The following is a 17,746-nucleotide window of genomic DNA, read 5'->3' as shown; positions in this document are numbered from 1 at the left end:
TGGCAAGGCACCGGAGGTTTCATGCGTAGGGAACGCGCGAATGATACCAAAGCTCCACCCCCTCCCGCCCCACGCCGACAGTTCAAAAGTAACACTAAGCGCCCGACATTACGGTCAGGGACTATAGCCTCGTACTTGTGGGGAATGATATTTTCCCCTCCTTCTTAATGGGGACTCGATGTCCATTTGGGTGGCGAGCCTTGTACTTTTTTGTAGGTCAAAGTTCCGGCTGAAAAGAAGATGCAAAGTGGCGCACCACTAAAATAATAGATAGCCTTGGAAACTGCAAATGGCGAGCTGAAAGTTCAAGTGACTTTGATTGAGGCTGTGATGCTCGCTTTCTCTTCAAATTAGGACACTTGTACGAATGAACGCGCAGTCTTTTTATCGCTTGTTTTTGCAGAAGTTTTTGGTAGATTCCTAGATATATCGAGGTAGAACATGTAAAAGCAACGTAATTCTCTAGCCCAATAAAACCGTAAAGTAGATGGGTCGGAATACAGGCCGAAGCAGACTCTTAACAGCGAAGTCGAGATATCCCTGGAAAGCTACTGCAGCAACAACTCAGCCACCCAACAGTTGGTTGAATTGTGATTTGCCGCCACGGGACCGCACTACTCGCGCGTCCGCCATGAATCTCAACTATTTTTGTCCGTTTAATTGGAATGCGTACTCTCCCCAATCTCATGTTTGTTTCTTACTCGTGAAATGCTTGACCTTTCTTAAACTCCCGTCCCTGCGAGATCCGGTATCCACATTGGGGGCCAAACCACACTAAACACGCTAGTTCAAAATCACGATCGGGCTCTACACTAACGCAGAGTTCCGCACTAACAGAAAGCTAGCACGGGTATACCTGCACCTAGTCTGGTCCCCGAAATGAATCAGCCCCTTTGTCCGCCTTGCTAGTCATTCCGAGAACACTTGAGACTAGAACTAACAGGATAAAGCGGAGAAAGGTGCCTCGTGCACTTCCCTGCCATATCAACTGAACCAAGCTACTCCCCTCCTTGGACGACCGAGTTTGCGGTGCAGACAATGGAGCTGACCGAGGGGCGATCACGCTTCTTGTTTTCACGCCATCAAAAAGAAAAGCAAGTTACACCTTCCCAAGACGATCACATGTCAACCGTCTCCAAAAAGAAGACACCTGGAATTTTGCGAGCCCTGGGGCGGGACTTGCACCTGACATCCGTCAACGAACAGACAGCCGAGCTAGTCAAGACAACAAACCACACCCTTGCCCAGCTTCAAGAGGCCCAACGCCTGCGTCAGCTGAAGGAGCCTCTTCTTGAAGCCAGCGAGTGTAGCTGGATTGATCACACTCTTGAGGATGTGGCCGAAGCAGCCCGCGAAGCAGCTATCCTCATTGAACCCATGAGAGTCGAGCAAGAGACCCGCAACGGAAAGGTCACATTGGGGCGGCAGCTGCGTTGGGTCTATCGAGATAGCCAGCGCGCTCAGAGCAAGAACCAGCGCCTGTTGGTGTGTCATCAAAGCCTGATGGTGGTCTTGGGCCATCTCCAGCGGCTGGGTCGTCCCGAATCTGCCATTGCCGAATCACCCGTCGTACATGAACTTGCAGCCGATACCCTGTCAAAAGACATGGTTTACAGCCTATCAGATCAGAACAGACTGTGGTCTGGATCCAATGGATCCACAACGGATGTGATGGAGGTCATGAGGACAAAAAGCCCACTGAACTACGAGATGCATGATATGTTGGCGTGGCGTCGGTCTAAGGGAACTTCGACTGAGATGAAACCTGCTTTAGGCCCCACCACCGAAGAACTGGACATCGGCTCGTGAGCTTCGATATGGGCAGGATATATGTTGTCCACCTTCCCTTTTTGGTTTTATTTCTTTATTTTTTCCGCTCCTAATTTCCACGCGCTTCTGTTTATCCGATACCTGAGATCTTGTATCTTTATACTCGAAATTATTCAGTGAGAGAGAATCTAGTTCTTTCTAGACTCGTGGACTATATTACATATTCATTTTGTAGCTGAAGCTAAATGCACTGTCTGGTCACATGCAAATATCCCAATTGGCAGTAAAAAAAATTCACGAACATTATGTATGACACCCAACCAAAATATCAAGAAAGCAATTACCGAGGGAGGCTCTCAAATCCGGGCTGTTGTCTCCGCAACCAGGGTATGAGGGACTGAAATTCGCCGCCCCTGTTCATTCCCAACTTTAACAACAGCTGGGAACATGATGAGTTGATTCAAGGGAGTAACGACCGAAGTCCAGCGGAACTCGAAGAAACACGGCTGAGAAAATAGCCAAGCCCCAAGGTCGGCGGCTGCCCGGACTACGCTAGTCAGATGTCCAAGACGATGCGCCTCAGAGAAGCTGGGATCACTGTACGGTGCGAATGCTGTAGTGAAGCTTTTCGCCAGGGCCGTAATCGCATCTCTTTGGATTTCCATCGACGTAGATCCCTGGATGCCGTGGCTCCGAGAATACAGGTGTGCAGTTAACATACGCCACGCAAACATGGTACGGTGGTCATCTAGAGAGTCAGTTAGATCGGAATTAAGGAGAGATCATTGGTTTGAGGGGCGTACCGAGATCAAACGTGCTAGTCTCCTGTTGTTGCGGGCTCAATTTATAGCACGACGGAAGAAGGGACACTCCTCGGCTTCCCGGTTGGGTAGCCTCCAGCAAAGCTCTGACCAAAACGTGGGTGAGAGCAGGCCTCTGAGCTCTGGGATTCGAAAGTATGGTCGCCAGAAGGGATGGTAAGAATGGTGAATCATATTGAATTGTGCAGGCCAGGGCATCCTGTGTCAATCGAAGGCTTGGATTGCTATACGAGTAGTAATTGTCGATGTGTAGACTGGCCTGGTCGAAGAGGGTTTGGATTCGTGTGCAAACGGCGTTGTCATCTGCCGGCGCTGGAATATATGAGGACAAATCAAATGAAGAACCGATGACAGGTGAGATAGGCGGAGAAGGATTCTCTTGCGTGCTAGCAACAGTATGACCGAGAAAGTGAGAGTGAATTTGTCCAGATTGCTTAGGCGTGTCTGATGTTACCGCGAAGGAAGTTCGAGTCATTTCGGGGGAATGATTGCGTTCTCTGCGACGCCGCAGGTAAAGGAAGGCCAAAAGAGCTAGAAGACAGGTTCCTGCAATGGACCCTACTATGGCTCCTGCCAGAGTCCCGCCGGAGTAACTCGCTTTATGGGACCCTGAGGGTAAAGTGTTGTTGCTTGCCACATTTGTTATGCTGGGGGCACTGGAAAGCGTTCCTGGTGTCGATTGCGACGCGGTAGTGGGTATGAGAGCGGAAGATTTTGTTGCAGTGGTCAAAGAAGCACTCGGTCCGGGAGTAATTGCGGCAGCTGGATTTTCTGCGCTGGAGGATTCAGACGCTCCCACTTTTGAAGAAGCAGATTCTGAAGGAGTCGCAGCAGATGAGGATTCTGAATGGATCGCAGCAGATGAGGATTCTGAATGGATCGCAGCAGATGAGGATTCTGCATAGGCCGCAGCAGATGAGGACTCTGCGGCCCTTTCCTGTTGAACTTCAAATGTTTCACTCATTTCCGGGCAACAAACAAAAGTGCACGCAATTTCGCATGTGCTCGCTCGCTAGAGTCGCAACCTGGGAATTTAGGAGTACTTAAGGAAGACATGACTCGCGGAGGATGGCTCGTTAACTATAAAGGGGATAGTGTGGATGTACTCGGAGCGCCGCAAAGCAACGCAACCGAAATTTACCCACTCACTTAAATTAGCGGAAATTTAGCTGCATTAGCTGAGAGCTAAAAGCAAGCTAAGGTAAAGCGAAGGTACCCCTGTTTGGGGGCCAAAGAAATTACTCCACATGACAGGAAAACAAATCCAGAACCTCCGGTCCTGTCGCAGTCACTGGTATTCAGCTTCTCTGGGTGATAAAGACAGATCCTCTTTCCCAGCCAATGCAATGGGGGACAAAGAAGTCTTGGTGTTCAAATCGGAAAGCTGGGGTGAATGGAACCCAGATATTGTGGTGGGTATTGATTTTGGGATGACCTATACTGGTAAGCAATCTCGATTGATCTAGACGTGCATTTTAATATGCGCAGATGGTACAAGTACACTAACATCTATAAGGAGTTGCATATTCATCCGCACCAGAATGGCTTCCTCCAAAAACCATCCAACGCTGGCCAGGAAAGCTCCCCGGAGAACTGGCGAACAAAGTGCCAACCTGCATCGAGTACGAGCCCGATTCGAACTCTATTAGAAACTGGGGGTTTCAGTGTGATCCAGAAGACAAAGGCTCGCATGTTAAGGAGTTTTTCAAGCTACATCTCGCGCCTCAGTACCAAGATGGGCACCCCGGGGCACCCAGTCGGCATGAAGCCCAGCGCTGGTTCCAAGACTACATTCAATGCATCTATCAGCATGTGGTCTCTCATTTCAATAGCACGATTCCGCAATTTGGTTCGCGCAAAGTTGAATTTATTTTCAGTGTTCCCACTACCTGGAAGGATGTGCGAATGGTTGAAGAAACAAGGAGACTTCTTGAGCGGGCGATTGGTGCAAGGACGCCGAATCATCGCGCCTCTATAGGTCTTACCGAGGCAGAGGCAGCTGCAGTCTACGCTGGGAATGAACATTACAATGTGGATGATACTATTCTTGTCTGTGATGCCGGTGGAGGAACCACGGTAAGTATTCCTTTCACTACTGTGATCGTCTCCTAATTCGAAGGACAGGATGTCAATGTTCTCAAACTCATTTCATCGCGAGGCGAGCCAACACGACTCGAACAGTTGGGCCACGTGGAAGGTAATATACAGCGACACAAGTGTTCGAGGAATGAGTAGACTGATAGAATCCCAGGGCAACCTATTGGCTCGGTATTCATCGACAGAAAAATCCACCAACTCATCGTTGAGAGGTTGGAAAAGGTCCGCGATCAACTACGGCTCTCACCAAGCGAGGCGGCATGGAGAATGACCTCTGGTCGTTTCCAGAGACTCAAATGCGCATTTGGCACGGAGGCTACATTGACGCCGTGGCTGAAGCTCGATGTTCCCTCCTTGGAGCCCAATTCCAATCTTCCGGAGGCCGAGATATACAATGGGCAAATGCGGATTGCATGGTAAGTAATGGCCATCAACTTCCTTGGATGTGACTGACATCGTTGAAGGGAATCTCTCAAGAACTGCTTTGACGTGAAGGCTGCTGAAATTTGCAACCTCTTGGGTGGGCATATTCGCCATATGCATGCGAAATACCCCTATGATCAAATAGTACGCGATTCCAATTTCCATGGAGGATTAATTACTAACGAGTTCGACTGACTTAGACATATCTCGTCCTTTCGGGTGGATTCGGCAGCTCCCCGTATGTGAGAAAGTATCTTTTAGAAAGATACAGTGGGCCCGGTGCTCTTATGCATCCAAATGCAGAAGGAATGCAAATCCTCCTCGCGGACGAGCCGTACGTAAAGCACTTCCGTGTGTTCCAACTTTGTTACTGAAAAGCATTGAATCTAACTTCCGCAAAGACAGCTTGTAGTTGTTCATGGCCTGGTCTTAGATCGGATGCAGCAAATTAAACAGGGAGTTCAGACTTTCGGATCACGATGCTCTCCTGTCAGCTACGGTATCATTTGCGACAAGATATACAATCCAAAAAGTCACGTCGGAGAACCAGTTAGACTTGATCCCCGAGATAATACGACCTTTGCCGTTGATCAAGTCGACTGGCTTGTGATTCAGGTAGGGCTGAAAGTTACTTACCTTTTCTAGAAGCCTGGCTAACAGCTCTTCTACTTGCAGGGTAACCCCATTCCCTACACTGGTGTCAAAAAGGAATTCCAATTGAAGATGGACCCGGGCCGGGAAGACGGTCCCTGGAAGGTGCGGATCGTGATGTCAGCTCTTTCACCGGACAAGCTTCCCCGGAATATGACCCAAAGAGGTGTTCACTTGGTCTGCAGCCTCGATATCGCCACTGACGGTGTGGATAAAAAGTTGAAAAATCGGCACTGGTACAACATGAAACCGGCATTTTGGAGGACTACGTTTGATGTGAGAGTGGTGGTCGGGCCTGCGGATCTCTCGTTTCAGTTGTGGTCGAAGGATAGGAGGATTCGGAGTAACAAGCATGAACCTATTGCAGTGAAATGGATGCCTGCTAGGGAGTTTGAGGAGAAGAATGCCGTTTAAACTTTTTGAGAATACCAACATCGTTTCGTCCCGGATGACCATGGACGGTCAAGCTTTCATTATTGTTACAGGGAAAGTTCATAAAGACAAAATATCGTAAAATTCCTCGGGACGCCAGGCCGATAGACAATGCATAAAGCGCCGGGTATATCAAATCAAGACCACAAAATGCTTTTCGGAGACAGCCTTTTTTCCGTAGCCACCCCTCACAGAAGATCAAAGTCATCCAGCTTCTGCTGGTAACGCATGATGTTGCGCTTGATCTTGCTGGAGTCGACCCAGGTGACAAAGTCCTCCATGTTGCGCGACACCAAGAATGCCGGGTCGTTGACAACTTCAGTTCCGACACGGACGTGGCCTTGCTCGATGAAAGTGGCCGCGGCCTTGATAGTCTCCACCATGCCGGTGCGGACCATCAAAACCGCTAGTCTGCGTCGGCAGAACGCAGAGACTGTGACCTCGCGCTCAACCTTCGACAACCCAGCGCCCTGCTCGCGCGACTGCTTCAGGATACCCATCCGCCACAGCTTATCCAGCATTTCGGATTCCATCTTCCTGCGCACAGGATCCGAGTCCGGGTCCAGCTGAGAGAGCTTGTGTGCCAGTGAGCGGAGCGAACCGCACAGGGCGTTGTATTTGCGGTAGTCCATCGGGTCTTGGAGGAGGTATCGCTGGCGGATGACATGCTCACGGTGGTTGCCATCGGACTTGTAGGTGTGGAAATCGACCTTCCGGAGAAGTCTGGTTCAAGGTTAGAGATTGTTCTTAAGCTTTATTCGGGGATGGTTGAACGCTGGAGCGTTTTTGGTGGCAGCCGGAACTTACTTCTTCTCGTGGTGCTTGAGTTGACGGACCATTTTGGCTAATAAAGCACAGTCAAGCGGAGGACGAGGTGGTTTTGGAGGATTGCAACTTGAACAGAACTGTCGGCCGGTCGTGAAAAAAGACGGCGATAACGAAATTTGTTATCTGGGCGGTGAGATTCTGCCACATCCTGTGTTAGATCACGTGATCAAGAACGATGTAAACATGGGCCATGATGATTATTTGAAGGCTTTGGTTATTTTACTGTCTTGACTGTAACATTGGAATTCTTGCTTCCAAAGATCTAGATCCACAATACGATATGGATATGGAAGATGCTCAGGTCTGGATTTCCCAAAAGCCAAAATACAGCCGGTTTGGCAACGTTATAAACAGGAACACCATTGCAACAGGATCTCAAAGAATATTGTAATTCAGTACATGTAGATATCATAAACTCATAAAATACTCGATATTTACATTGAATAAATGCAGGCAACTTCATAAATCATAATGGGCATCGCGCGTCGCACATCAACAAGGGGATCATAAACGTAAATGCAAAATAACGCTGGAATAACAAATGAAATTCATAAACATCATGATTCACCGACAAGCCGGCTAGTCTGAGTGATCTTCTCACTCAGACTTTGAATATTCCGTGCGCCCATGATGTCAAGTAAAGATACTTCGGCTTTCAACTCCTTGACTATCCAGGAGCGGAATTCCATGGCGACTAAGGAGTCAATGCCTCCGAAGCCAAATCTTCGGGGATCGAGTTCGGAGGTTGGGATGGCGAGGAGGGAGGATAGTCGTTCGATGAGACCGTTTGAGACGACGGTTACGGCGTCGTCTTTGTTGGCCGTTGCAGCGAGAAGGGCGGCTGTATTCATGGTTTTCTGTTCGTTTGTTTCTGTAGCCTTGGCCGTGGCTGTTGTGCGAAGGTGCGTGAAAAGAGAGTAGTTGAGATATGTCGGGGGTGGAATGCCGTTTTGTCGACACATCTGGGCAGCCGGAAGGCCGAGGACCAGCTGTGAGTGAGGGGTGGTATCATTGTTGGCTTTCTTGTATCTGGTGTCGATTAAGAACTCAATGGCTCCGTGTACTTCTTCCTCCCGCAAAAGCTCAAAGAGCGTTGCAGTGTGCGTGCGCATCGAGCTTCGGTTCTCTGCGACCCACCCCACACTTGAAACACTGCCGAGATTGATACTGGATGCGTTCAATCCTTGAGAAACCCGGAAAGCTGCTAGTGCATCTTGGAAGGTGTTCCCTGCTGCGTAGTTGGATTGGCCACGGTTACCGAAAATGCCGGCAACTGAGGATAGCATCACGAAGAAGTCGAGATTCTGGGGAAGTGTCTGGTGCAGGTTCCATGAACCCTGAACTTTTGGACAGATTGCGGCTTGCCAGTCCTCGAACGACATGCTGGCGAAAGCACCATCCTGAATGTCAAGTCAGCAAATAGTATTCAACGGGTACTTGGTAAGACTTACCCGTAGAACCATGGATCCCTGGATACATCCTTTGATCGGCGGCAATGAGGCCGAACATTGGTTGACAACAGCTCGTAGACGGTCCGCGTCAGCAACGTCACAGGAGAAAATGTGAACGTTACAACCAATACTCTCTAGGTCGGCATTCATCTCCTCGACCGACTCTGTGACCCTTCCGGAACGTGAGAGGAATATCAGATTCTTCGCACCACGAGCAGCCATCCAACGAGCTATACTGCGTCCCAGGCCGCCAAGACCACCAGCCAGTAGGTAGGATGCATTGCTTTCAAATTGATAAGGAGCCACATTCTGGGGGGCAATGGAAATGAGATTCGAAGGATCAGGGGTGAAGATAATCTTGCCAGGCCTTTGGCTGTTGCGCAGAGACTGTACACCTTCCTTGATCTGTGTGAAATCCAGGACAGTCATCGGGCTAACTTGGCCAATCCTCCCCTCGGAGAACAACTTCAGTGCCTCGGCCAACAAGCGTCGAACAAGCTTTGGGCGTTGTTTAATCAGGAGAGGAATATCCAAACTGGACATTGTCACGTTTCGCTGTAGTGGAGCAAGATCAATCGTGGCATTGTCCCGAGCACTTTTGTTGGATGCTTCGATGAACCGGCCGAACGGGGCGATGCAACCCAGGGACTCCTGCAGGGCCTCGCCGGTCAGGGTGTTAAAAATGACATCGACACCAGCGCCCTTCGTGCTTCTCATGATGCCCCTCGCGAAGCTGAGATCTCCGCTGGAAAAGACATGCTCCTTGGGAATGCCATACTCTGAAGTGATGAATGCTTGGTCTTCAGGCGTCGAGACCGTGGTGTAGATTTCGGCTCCGATCATTTTCGCGTATTGTATAGCCGCTTGACCAAGAACAGAGGCGCCAGTGTGGATCAGGACGGCGTCATCTTCACTAAGCCTGGCAACTCCGCCAAGCCCGTAAAGTGCAGCGATGTAGATTGAAGGTATCCCAGCAGCAACATCGAACGGGATCTTTTCTGGTAGTCTGACTGCCAGGGCCTGGTCGACTCGGGCCAGCGTACGGAAACAGATACTACCCGTACTCAGGAAAACAACACGGTCACCTGGTGCCAGACTTTCCACGGCGAGACCTACTTTCTTAACCACACCAGAAGCCTCATTCGACCAGTTGGAAGCACCGGGCTCGGAGTTTAGACCGACTGCGCGGACCTCGACCTCAATTTCTGCGTTGCCAAGGGGAGTATCGTGTGAGTCGTCCATAATCCAGTGAAGATCATTTGTCCTGGGGACAAGCTCAATCGGCCTGTCCAAATCACCAAGCCTCTTAAGCTCAGGAGCCACATTCAAAGTCTGCATAGCAAGGAAATCATCCGCTTTCTCCCATTCACTCAAACGACCGATGTGAACCAGGCCATCTTTCAAAAGATATTCGGCATGGCGATCGTTGTCATCCTGCCCCAGGAACTGACGGTCGATGATTCTGCGGATGTTCATAGCCATATGGCTGGCAGGGACCTCCTTGGGATTTGCGACTGTCAGGGACACGATGTTTGAGCCATCTGCGTCACGTTCCCAGCGAACTGTGCGAAGCAAACCCGTACTCATGTTGGCGAAAGGGTTTTCGCGAGAATCGGGTGTCACCCAGAGCAGGTTTTGGCATTCCATTAGCATCTTTCTAACTGCCATGTATTGAATTTCGTCAATTTCAGATAGGAAGCTTCCTTCGAGATCGAGAAATGAGATACACAGAGCATTCTGGAAAGCGACGTGTTCGAGTTCCGACGGTTTTATGGTGGTCACTTTAGTGCCGCCTTGTATCTGTGGGAACATTTGACGAAGGATGCCGACCGCATCTGCCGTCACATGTGATTCAGATGATAAAATGAGGACACTATGAGGCGGTTTGATGTTTGTGTCGGTGGCCGTAGAAACAAGAATGCTCTGCCAACTCAAGTCCTCTTGGGTCGAGCTCGGGTACTCAATGTCGACGCCAGAGAACCCAGACTCCATCAGGATTGTATTCCATTCGGTGGCTGGTATATACGGACACCATTGTCTTATAGGCTCATTGCCAAGCCACCATCCAGGAAGTTGGCCGAAGACAAGGGGGTACCACAGAAAATCTTGTCTGATACCTTCTTGCATGATCAACTGTCCACCGGGTCGAAGCAGAGAGCGCAGATTGCCGAGTGCAGTGTATAGGTTGGCTGTAGCATGGATGACATTCCCGGCAAATATCAAGTCGTATTTACCAGTCTGGAAACCTTGGTCAACAGGGCTTCTTTCGATGTTGAGGGCCTGGAATGTCATGAGATCGCTCCATGATTGGAAGCGTTCCTTTGCCTTTTCAAAAAATCCGTATGATATGTCGGTAAAGGTATACTGTGCGATACTACCTCGGGCAACCCGCGCATCTGACTCTGGCGAGAGCACTTTCAGAACCTCTGCAGTGAAACTGCCTGTGCCGCCACCGATCTCCAGGATGTTCAATTCTGAATGTTGATGTCGTAAAAGAGAAAGGTGGCTTTGAAGATGGTGTGGTAGATCGTAAAGGTGAAGGCCTTCCTTGTAGACTCCTTCCATGACAGCATCTTGGCCGAACATCAGATGCAACGGGTCAGCTTCTTGGCGCATGACAGCAGCAATGTTGCGCCCCATGCGAGCGGTGATTGCACCCTCTGCACCGTGCGCTTCGATTTCCTTGAAGATAGATTCCTTCAGTGCACTGTTCCGCGAGACCTCTTTGAACTCTGCATAGGTTAGGTGAATCATCTTGTCACTGACGAGAAGGTCCTGCGTGTGATTCATCCAGTCCCAAAACCTGCGCAAATGAAGATCAAGGGTCTCCACATCAATGCCATTCAGTTCAACCAAGGCATCGGTGACATAGAGCATGGTAGCAAGCTGAAGGCGCTTGACCCAGTATCGGTTCTGGTCATGGTCAACATTTCCGATCGAGCTGAGCTCACAAGCAGCCTTTGAATTTAGGAAATGCATATCGGGCTTCCATTCGATTGCAGTGCATAGACGCCGCTCGCTCTCTTCCACGAGACCAGTCTCAAGAGGCGTAAGCTCAATCCCATCCATGCGAATTCGATTCTCCTTGCTGACTTCATCCATGATTCTAATATTGCCTTCGAACTTCTCAGATGCGGCAATAGTGACAGATGCGTGCCCCGTGAACTTGTGACGGGGCGTGGAGTTCAAATCCGCTGATACCCACATGTCGCGAATATATGTAGGTAGCCTGATTTCCTGCAGGGAGGATTTGCCGGTGGAGTCGAGCACTGCGGCTATCATCATATGAATCATGCTATCCATCGTCGCGGGGTGGATCAAATGGGCGTGCATGTACCGCTTTGGCATTGACTCCTCAATGTCAGGAACGGTTACGGTGCCGGTCATGAACCCCATTCGTGAGCCACTTGATCGCACATTGCCTAGATTACGGAAGAGCGGTCCGAAGTTTAGTCCCGCTGTTTGAAGGTTGTTGTAGGTGGTGTGAAAATTAATTGGTTGCCCGCATGTTTCGTGAGCACGTTTCAGATCAGCCTTCCAAGCTCGAGCTTCCTCGGCTTTCTCGTGGCCGCTGTCGACGGGATCGGGCGAGGATTGAAGCTCAACATGAATAAATCCTGAACAGTGTTCTGTCCAGTCATCGCTGGACTCATTGTAAGAGCTGATTTGGAAGCGGCGCCAGACTCTTGACTCAGACGAGATCTCTGCCATTACCATGGACAAGCTGACTTCAATCCCCTCCTTGGTCTCCGGGATAATCGAAGCTCTCCTGATGGAAACTCGACGCAGTTGAAATCCGCTAATGTGTTTGTTACCGGCCAATTGACGGGAGGCCTCAATAGCCATGACGAGATATCCAACTCCGGGGTAGACATAATTTCCAGTGACCTACTAGATATCAGCAAATTGTATCGTAGTAAGGATCTTCAAATACTCACCTTGTGGTCTCTTAGCCAAGGATTTTCGTTCAATCGCACGAAATGTCTCCATCTCGGGGCATTCGCGTTCCAATCCGCGACAGGAGCACCGAACAGATCGTGACGCGGGAATTTTCTTTGCCGCACATTCTTGCTCAAGCGGCTCTCGTAAAGAACTTTCTCCGTGTGCTTGAAGGCATAAGGTGGCAGATCGACCAGCATTTTGCACGGCTTTGCTTGTGGTCGCGAGGCCAGGTTCACCTTGTGCAGATCCACCGAGCAGCCACTCGCAGCCAAGTACCCAACAGTGCTGAGCAAAACGTTCAGACTGGAGTCGCTGCGTTTCAAGACTGCGAGGTATTTGATGGCCGACCGATCCTTGCTCAGACCCACCGTTTCCTTGATGGCGCTTTGCAATGTCGTATGCGGTCCGATCTCCACGATGTGTGTCATGCTCTCGCCGGCATCTGACGACCGTGAGTTCATTGTAGTCAGACCATTGGTGAACCGCACGGGTGACACCATGTTATCAACCCAGTACTGGCCGGAAAGGTGCTCATCCAAAACTTCTTCTCCGGTGACAGTTGAGACCATGTGCACCACATGGGGAACCGCCAACCGCCTTCCAAATGAAATGTCTCCCATAAGCTGTAGGTACTCCTCAGCGATAGCAACCATGTGCGCTGAGTGGTACGCATTCTTGACATTCAGCTTTCTAGAGAACACGCCGTCGGTATCCAGCAGTTCTTTCAGTGCATCTATCATTTTCTCGTCTCCAGAGACGGTGTTGTTCTTGGGGCTATTGTAACAAGCAATGATAAGCTCGCCGGTACAGCGTTTTCGAACAATATCAATGTAGGGCTCAAGTTGTGAGGAATCCAGTCCTACAGCCATCATGGCTCCATTGATGGAAAGTTGCTTTGATGAAACGTATCCACGGTAGTATGCAACCTTCCATGCACCTTCTCGGGATAGTTTACCGGCACAGTATGCGGCGGCAATTTCGCCAGACGAGTGCCCAGTTACGAACCTCGGGAATATACCCCAACTGGCTAATAGGTCAACAATTGCCACTTGCAGTGCCGTACAGAGTGGATGCGCAATTTCAGGAAAGTCGACTCGAGGGGATTTCCTTTCAGTCAGCAGTTCATCTATATCGTGTAAGCTGATTTTTGGCGGACGGTATAAAGTTAAAGGTGCCTTACCAATAAGTGACCATGGGCTTCCCAGTCGACGAATGTAGTCCGAAGCCTCCTCTAGTGATTCTTGGAAAACAGGGTAAGCCAACAGAGCTCTTCCCATTGCTTGATATTGAGCGCCCTGTCCGGTGAAAACGAAAGAAATTTCCGGTGTACGAGTCGATCTGACGGGCTTGGTGAAATTAGACTCTGACAGTTTCCAAGCAAGCTCTTTCGGTGTCGATGCTGTCACAAAACTTTTCCAAGCAAATAAAGATCGCCGATTCGAGAGGGTGAAGGAAAGGTCGTCGAGAACCCGGTCGAGGCTATTGGAAAGGTTCGTCCTGCGGTCGAGGTAGTGGGCGTATGATGATGCATTACGCTTGACGCCATCTTCGTCAAAGGCAGACAATATGAAGATTCGGGGAACACTCATCAGGCTTGTGTATGACGTTAATGAACCTAAGATGGGGGAATAGCAGAACGCGTCACTTGTGGGCGTATCGACGAAGGCACCACTGCTGACAGAATGATCGCTTCCGTCTGCTGAGCTTGATCTGCTGTGATCCGTGTCGTTGTCTGGTCGGGTTGATGACGAAAGCCTTCCTCTGACATTCGCAAGCTTCGGTACGCTCATTGTTGTGTTATGGGTAGCTGGTATGCGTCGTTGATTGAGGAAGTGGTAGGCGTCATCGAGGATACAGTGAGCGTTGGTACCTCCGATTCCAAACGAGTTGACAGATATTCTTCGCAATCCCGATGATGGCCATGGGGTGTTCTTTGTTGGGAAAGCGATGTTCCAGTCGGCCGCCGGGATTTTAGGGTTGACCTCCTGCAGATCGAAATTGGGGGGGATGATGCCAGTTTCGAGAATGAGAATGGATTTAATGAGACTTGCAACGCCGGAGCCACCTTCGAGATGCCCAATGGTGGATTTGATTGAGCCGATGTACATAGGAGTGTCTCGCCTGCATTTAAATGCCCGGGCAAGCGCACCTGCTTCGATTGGATCACCAATTGAGGTGCCAGTGCCGTGAGCCTCGACGAATCTCGTTTCTGCCAAATCCAAACCGGCTCTCCAGTACACTTCGCGTATCAATCGCTCTTGGGCTTCTGCATTGGGCACGGTGATCCCCGGTGTTCGACCGTCCTGGTTGACTCCGGTCTCACGTATCACAGCGCGGATCGTATCGCCGTCCCTCACCGCGACGGACAGCGGCTTCAAAACTACCGTACCAACACCCTCTCCGCGGGCATAGCCTTCTGCCCGAGCATCGAAGCTAAAAGACCGTCCTTGAGCACCGAGTAGACCGTGGTGGCTCATGCCAATGGTCTCGGCTGGGTTCTCCAGGATGCTGACGCCGCTGACAAGGGCCTTGAAGTGACAAGTTAGCTAACATCATTTCCCTCGTCTCCCACTAGAAACACAATTTACCCACCATGTTTGTTTCACGAGCCCGCAAGCTTTGCACTGCCAGATGCAATGCCACTAGACTACTAGAGCAGGCAGTATCAATGGTCATACTTGGGCCCTTGAAGTCAAAGAACCAGCTAACACGGTTCGACAGAATTGCGTTGGTGACTCCGGTTGGCTTGTATTTAATAGTCGTCTCCGGATCAGAATTGAGAATGCTGAGATAGTCGTGATTGAATCCACTGACAAACACGGACGTATTCGAGCCCAGCGCATCAGTCATGGAAATCCCGGAATTCTCAAGCGCATGGAAGACATTCTCCATCACCAACCGCTGCTGCGGATCCATGGTCAACAATTCACTCTTGCTGATATTGAAGAACGATCCATCAAAATAGGCAGGGTCTTCGGTGAGGTAATGACCTCCTTGTACATGAAACTAGATCCGGTTCAGCATTTTGTTATTTCATCGGCATTCCAATGATTATGGCAAACCCACCGTGCCTCCATGCTCAGGATCCGGATGATAGAACGCGGCGGCATTGAATCGTTCTTTCGGGATGGACGACCAGGTAGAACGTGCCTGCAATAAAGTCTCCCATAGACCTTCCGTGGAGGCGGCATGCGCGAAACGCGTAGCAAGACCAACGATGGCGATGGGTTCCAGAGCATCCGGAGCTCCCCCATCGCCGGTGACGCCATTGACCAGAAGGGGCCGCATGAGGAGAGGGGGCTCAGGCATGGCTTCCCATGGAGAAGCTAGGAGGAGCAGCCATATTTCTAGTCTGACGCAGAGTCCAAGCGTCCCAAGTGTTCTAGTACCCAGTGGAGGGTAAGAGGAGGGGGTGGTTTACGAAGGGCGCTAATCCAAGGTCCCACGTCGAAAATGCACGAGCACCTTTTTTTATCCCCATTGATCAGCGCATGAACCGGATTATTTCCCTTCAAGTGCAGTCAGCCAGTCGTATTTCGTATTTCTACGTGGTTTCCGGGTGGGGCCTTCGTCGTACGAGAATCTTCCAATTGCGTTACGCTCCCATCCCAAACAGTCGAGCCACACAAACCGCCGCGTCGGGGCCTGGACTCCAGCGTCATGGGCCTGTGTGGATCACCATGATGGTGCACAACGCGTTAAACTGCAGGAGGCAACGTGCAGCTGTCAGCTGCAGGATTCAAACGCCGATCCCCAGGTTTCCCGCTTCTAACGGCGCCGGTCATTACCCGGTGTCCGGTATTGGTCAGGTGGGCCCCTGCCCCAATTGATACCCACATGGACGCGCCCGCGTTGACCCCGTTCGCGTGGCCGCTGAAGAGTTTTTCAAACCTAGGGAGGGGATCTCCTGCAGGGAGATCATCTATCCCCAGTCCGAACGAACGAGCTACCATTCTGGAGCCGTCTAACTGCCATGACCGTCATTCTGGCGGCATTCTATGAAAATTATGAAAATCAACCATGGTTAGTGTTGCCGCCAAACATGGATCCGTCCAGGGCCCCCTGCACTTGGCGGCGGCATTAAAATAAATAAACAAGCAGAAAGAACCCCTGCAAGCCGCACCGTTCCGAACGCCCCGGCTAGGTAGCAACACCTACCCTGAATCCTTTCAAATCAGCCCATAGATCTGCACTGCGCATGGTTGATCACCGTTCAACATTTCTGTGGTTCCCGGGGGCTTACTCGACTAGGCAAGAGTTTAAGAACCCAACCACGCATTAACGGGACATGATTCAAGCTGGCCTCCACTTTACTGTGTCAACGGCCTCGACCACGGAGGAGCGGCCGGGTTTTATCATAACGTCCAATGGGGATGCCGCATATGTCAATACACTTTGTGTCAGATATCCGCCATGACGCAAAACGCCTCTTCTCAGGCTTATTTCTCCGCGCGTTATGGTAATCGCGTCGTGAGGTTCCCGCTTGGCTTCGAATCACCTGAAATACCCCATTTCTGCACCGACCACGCGCCACTGAACGTGGCCGCGCTGCATTGGCCGATCGCTGGGCGAGCACCCGGTGCCTTTTGCCTTGCATGATAGAAATCTCGGCAAAGCTGCATCGTACATCACCCGTTCGGCGAACATGTGGCCAGGGTGGTCGGGGTCCGGGGGAGCGTCTGACATGGGGGCCTTTCGCTGACGACCTTCCAGAGATGGGGTTTTCTGATGTCCATCTAGCTTAGATCGCCTGGAGCGGTTCGTATCTGATCTCTGACGGCCAGGCTCAGCTGGTAGAGTTTGATGTGGCGTTCTATTTGGAATATCGGGTGCCTTATGACAGCCACCGATAGCGGACGAACCCCTTTGAGTGGAGAACCCGCCAATTCGACATGCTGGTTGGATACAGGCTACGTACCTTTTGCTTTCGCTTTTTGGGTCATTTTCGCGAGCGGGGTTGACACGAGTGGAGCCCTAGAACATGGGAAAACGCCCTCGTCCTATTTCCTTGGTAATTCCTCCCCAGAGCCAGACATTCGGGAGTGTATCGGACAAACATCTTAATACGGATCATATAAGCGAGAACTAATTATATTTATGTAGTGTATACATTTCAATATAGTTGTACTCACTCCATCCACCTTAGGAACTGATGTCTATACTACTCATCCTCACTACTCCGCCATACCAATTTACCCCTCTCTTCACTCGGGTGATCACAAAGTGCATGCCAAAAAGGTTTACAACCCACCATGCCCTGGCGGAGAAAGGACCAACCATAGCCGAGGCCGAATACCTCGGCCGACAAACAGGTCCCTCATTCGATATTCA

The 17,746-nt window shown here is 50.5% G+C and overlaps 5 protein-coding genes across 5 annotated transcripts; 2 read left to right on the top strand and 3 right to left on the bottom strand.

The window, feature by feature from the left end:
- Positions 1-1,122: 1,122 nt before the first annotated feature.
- Positions 1,123-1,809, top strand: N7498_000501 (uncharacterized protein; the record flags this gene model as incomplete). Its single annotated transcript, XM_058447564.1, has 1 exon — positions 1,123-1,809. The coding sequence occupies one exon, from the start codon at positions 1,123-1,125 to the stop codon at positions 1,807-1,809; it is 687 nt and encodes a 228-aa protein (XP_058312975.1).
- Positions 1,810-2,126: 317 nt separating this feature from the next.
- On the bottom strand, positions 2,127-3,555 carry N7498_000500 (uncharacterized protein; the record flags this gene model as incomplete). Its single annotated transcript, XM_058447563.1, has 2 exons — positions 2,127-2,518; positions 2,574-3,555. 2 exons carry the CDS (start codon positions 3,553-3,555, stop codon positions 2,127-2,129), a joined length of 1,374 nt encoding a protein of 457 aa, XP_058312974.1.
- A 382-nt stretch (positions 3,556-3,937) lies between these two features.
- Positions 3,938-6,176, top strand: N7498_000499 (Hsp70 family protein; the record flags this gene model as incomplete). The annotated part of the gene is made up of 8 exons (XM_058447562.1): positions 3,938-4,034; positions 4,108-4,667; positions 4,716-4,788; positions 4,843-5,104; positions 5,153-5,255; positions 5,312-5,445; positions 5,513-5,726; positions 5,787-6,176. 8 exons carry the CDS (start codon positions 3,938-3,940, stop codon positions 6,174-6,176), a joined length of 1,833 nt encoding a protein of 610 aa, XP_058312973.1.
- Positions 6,177-6,382: 206 nt separating this feature from the next.
- N7498_000498 (snoRNA-binding rRNA-processing protein IMP3) lies at positions 6,383-7,033 on the bottom strand (the record flags this gene model as incomplete). Its single annotated transcript, XM_058447561.1, has 2 exons — positions 6,383-6,917; positions 7,002-7,033. The coding sequence occupies 2 exons, from the start codon at positions 7,031-7,033 to the stop codon at positions 6,383-6,385; spliced, it is 567 nt and encodes a 188-aa protein (XP_058312972.1).
- Positions 7,034-7,579: 546 nt separating this feature from the next.
- N7498_000497 (type I polyketide synthase) lies at positions 7,580-15,724 on the bottom strand (the record flags this gene model as incomplete). Its single annotated transcript, XM_058447560.1, has 5 exons — positions 7,580-8,422; positions 8,474-12,361; positions 12,412-14,943; positions 15,008-15,421; positions 15,482-15,724. 5 exons carry the CDS (start codon positions 15,722-15,724, stop codon positions 7,580-7,582), a joined length of 7,920 nt encoding a protein of 2,639 aa, XP_058312971.1.
- Between the last annotated feature and the right edge of the window lie 2,022 nt (positions 15,725-17,746).

Source organism: Penicillium cinerascens, assembly GCF_028974065.1.
Source record: "Penicillium cinerascens strain IBT 15544 chromosome Unknown contig_16_segment0_segment0, whole genome shotgun sequence".
Taxonomy (NCBI): Eukaryota; Fungi; Ascomycota; class Eurotiomycetes; order Eurotiales; family Aspergillaceae; genus Penicillium; species Penicillium cinerascens.
Note: the sequence above shows the minus strand (reverse complement) of the source record. Positions and strands in the feature narration are given on the sequence as shown.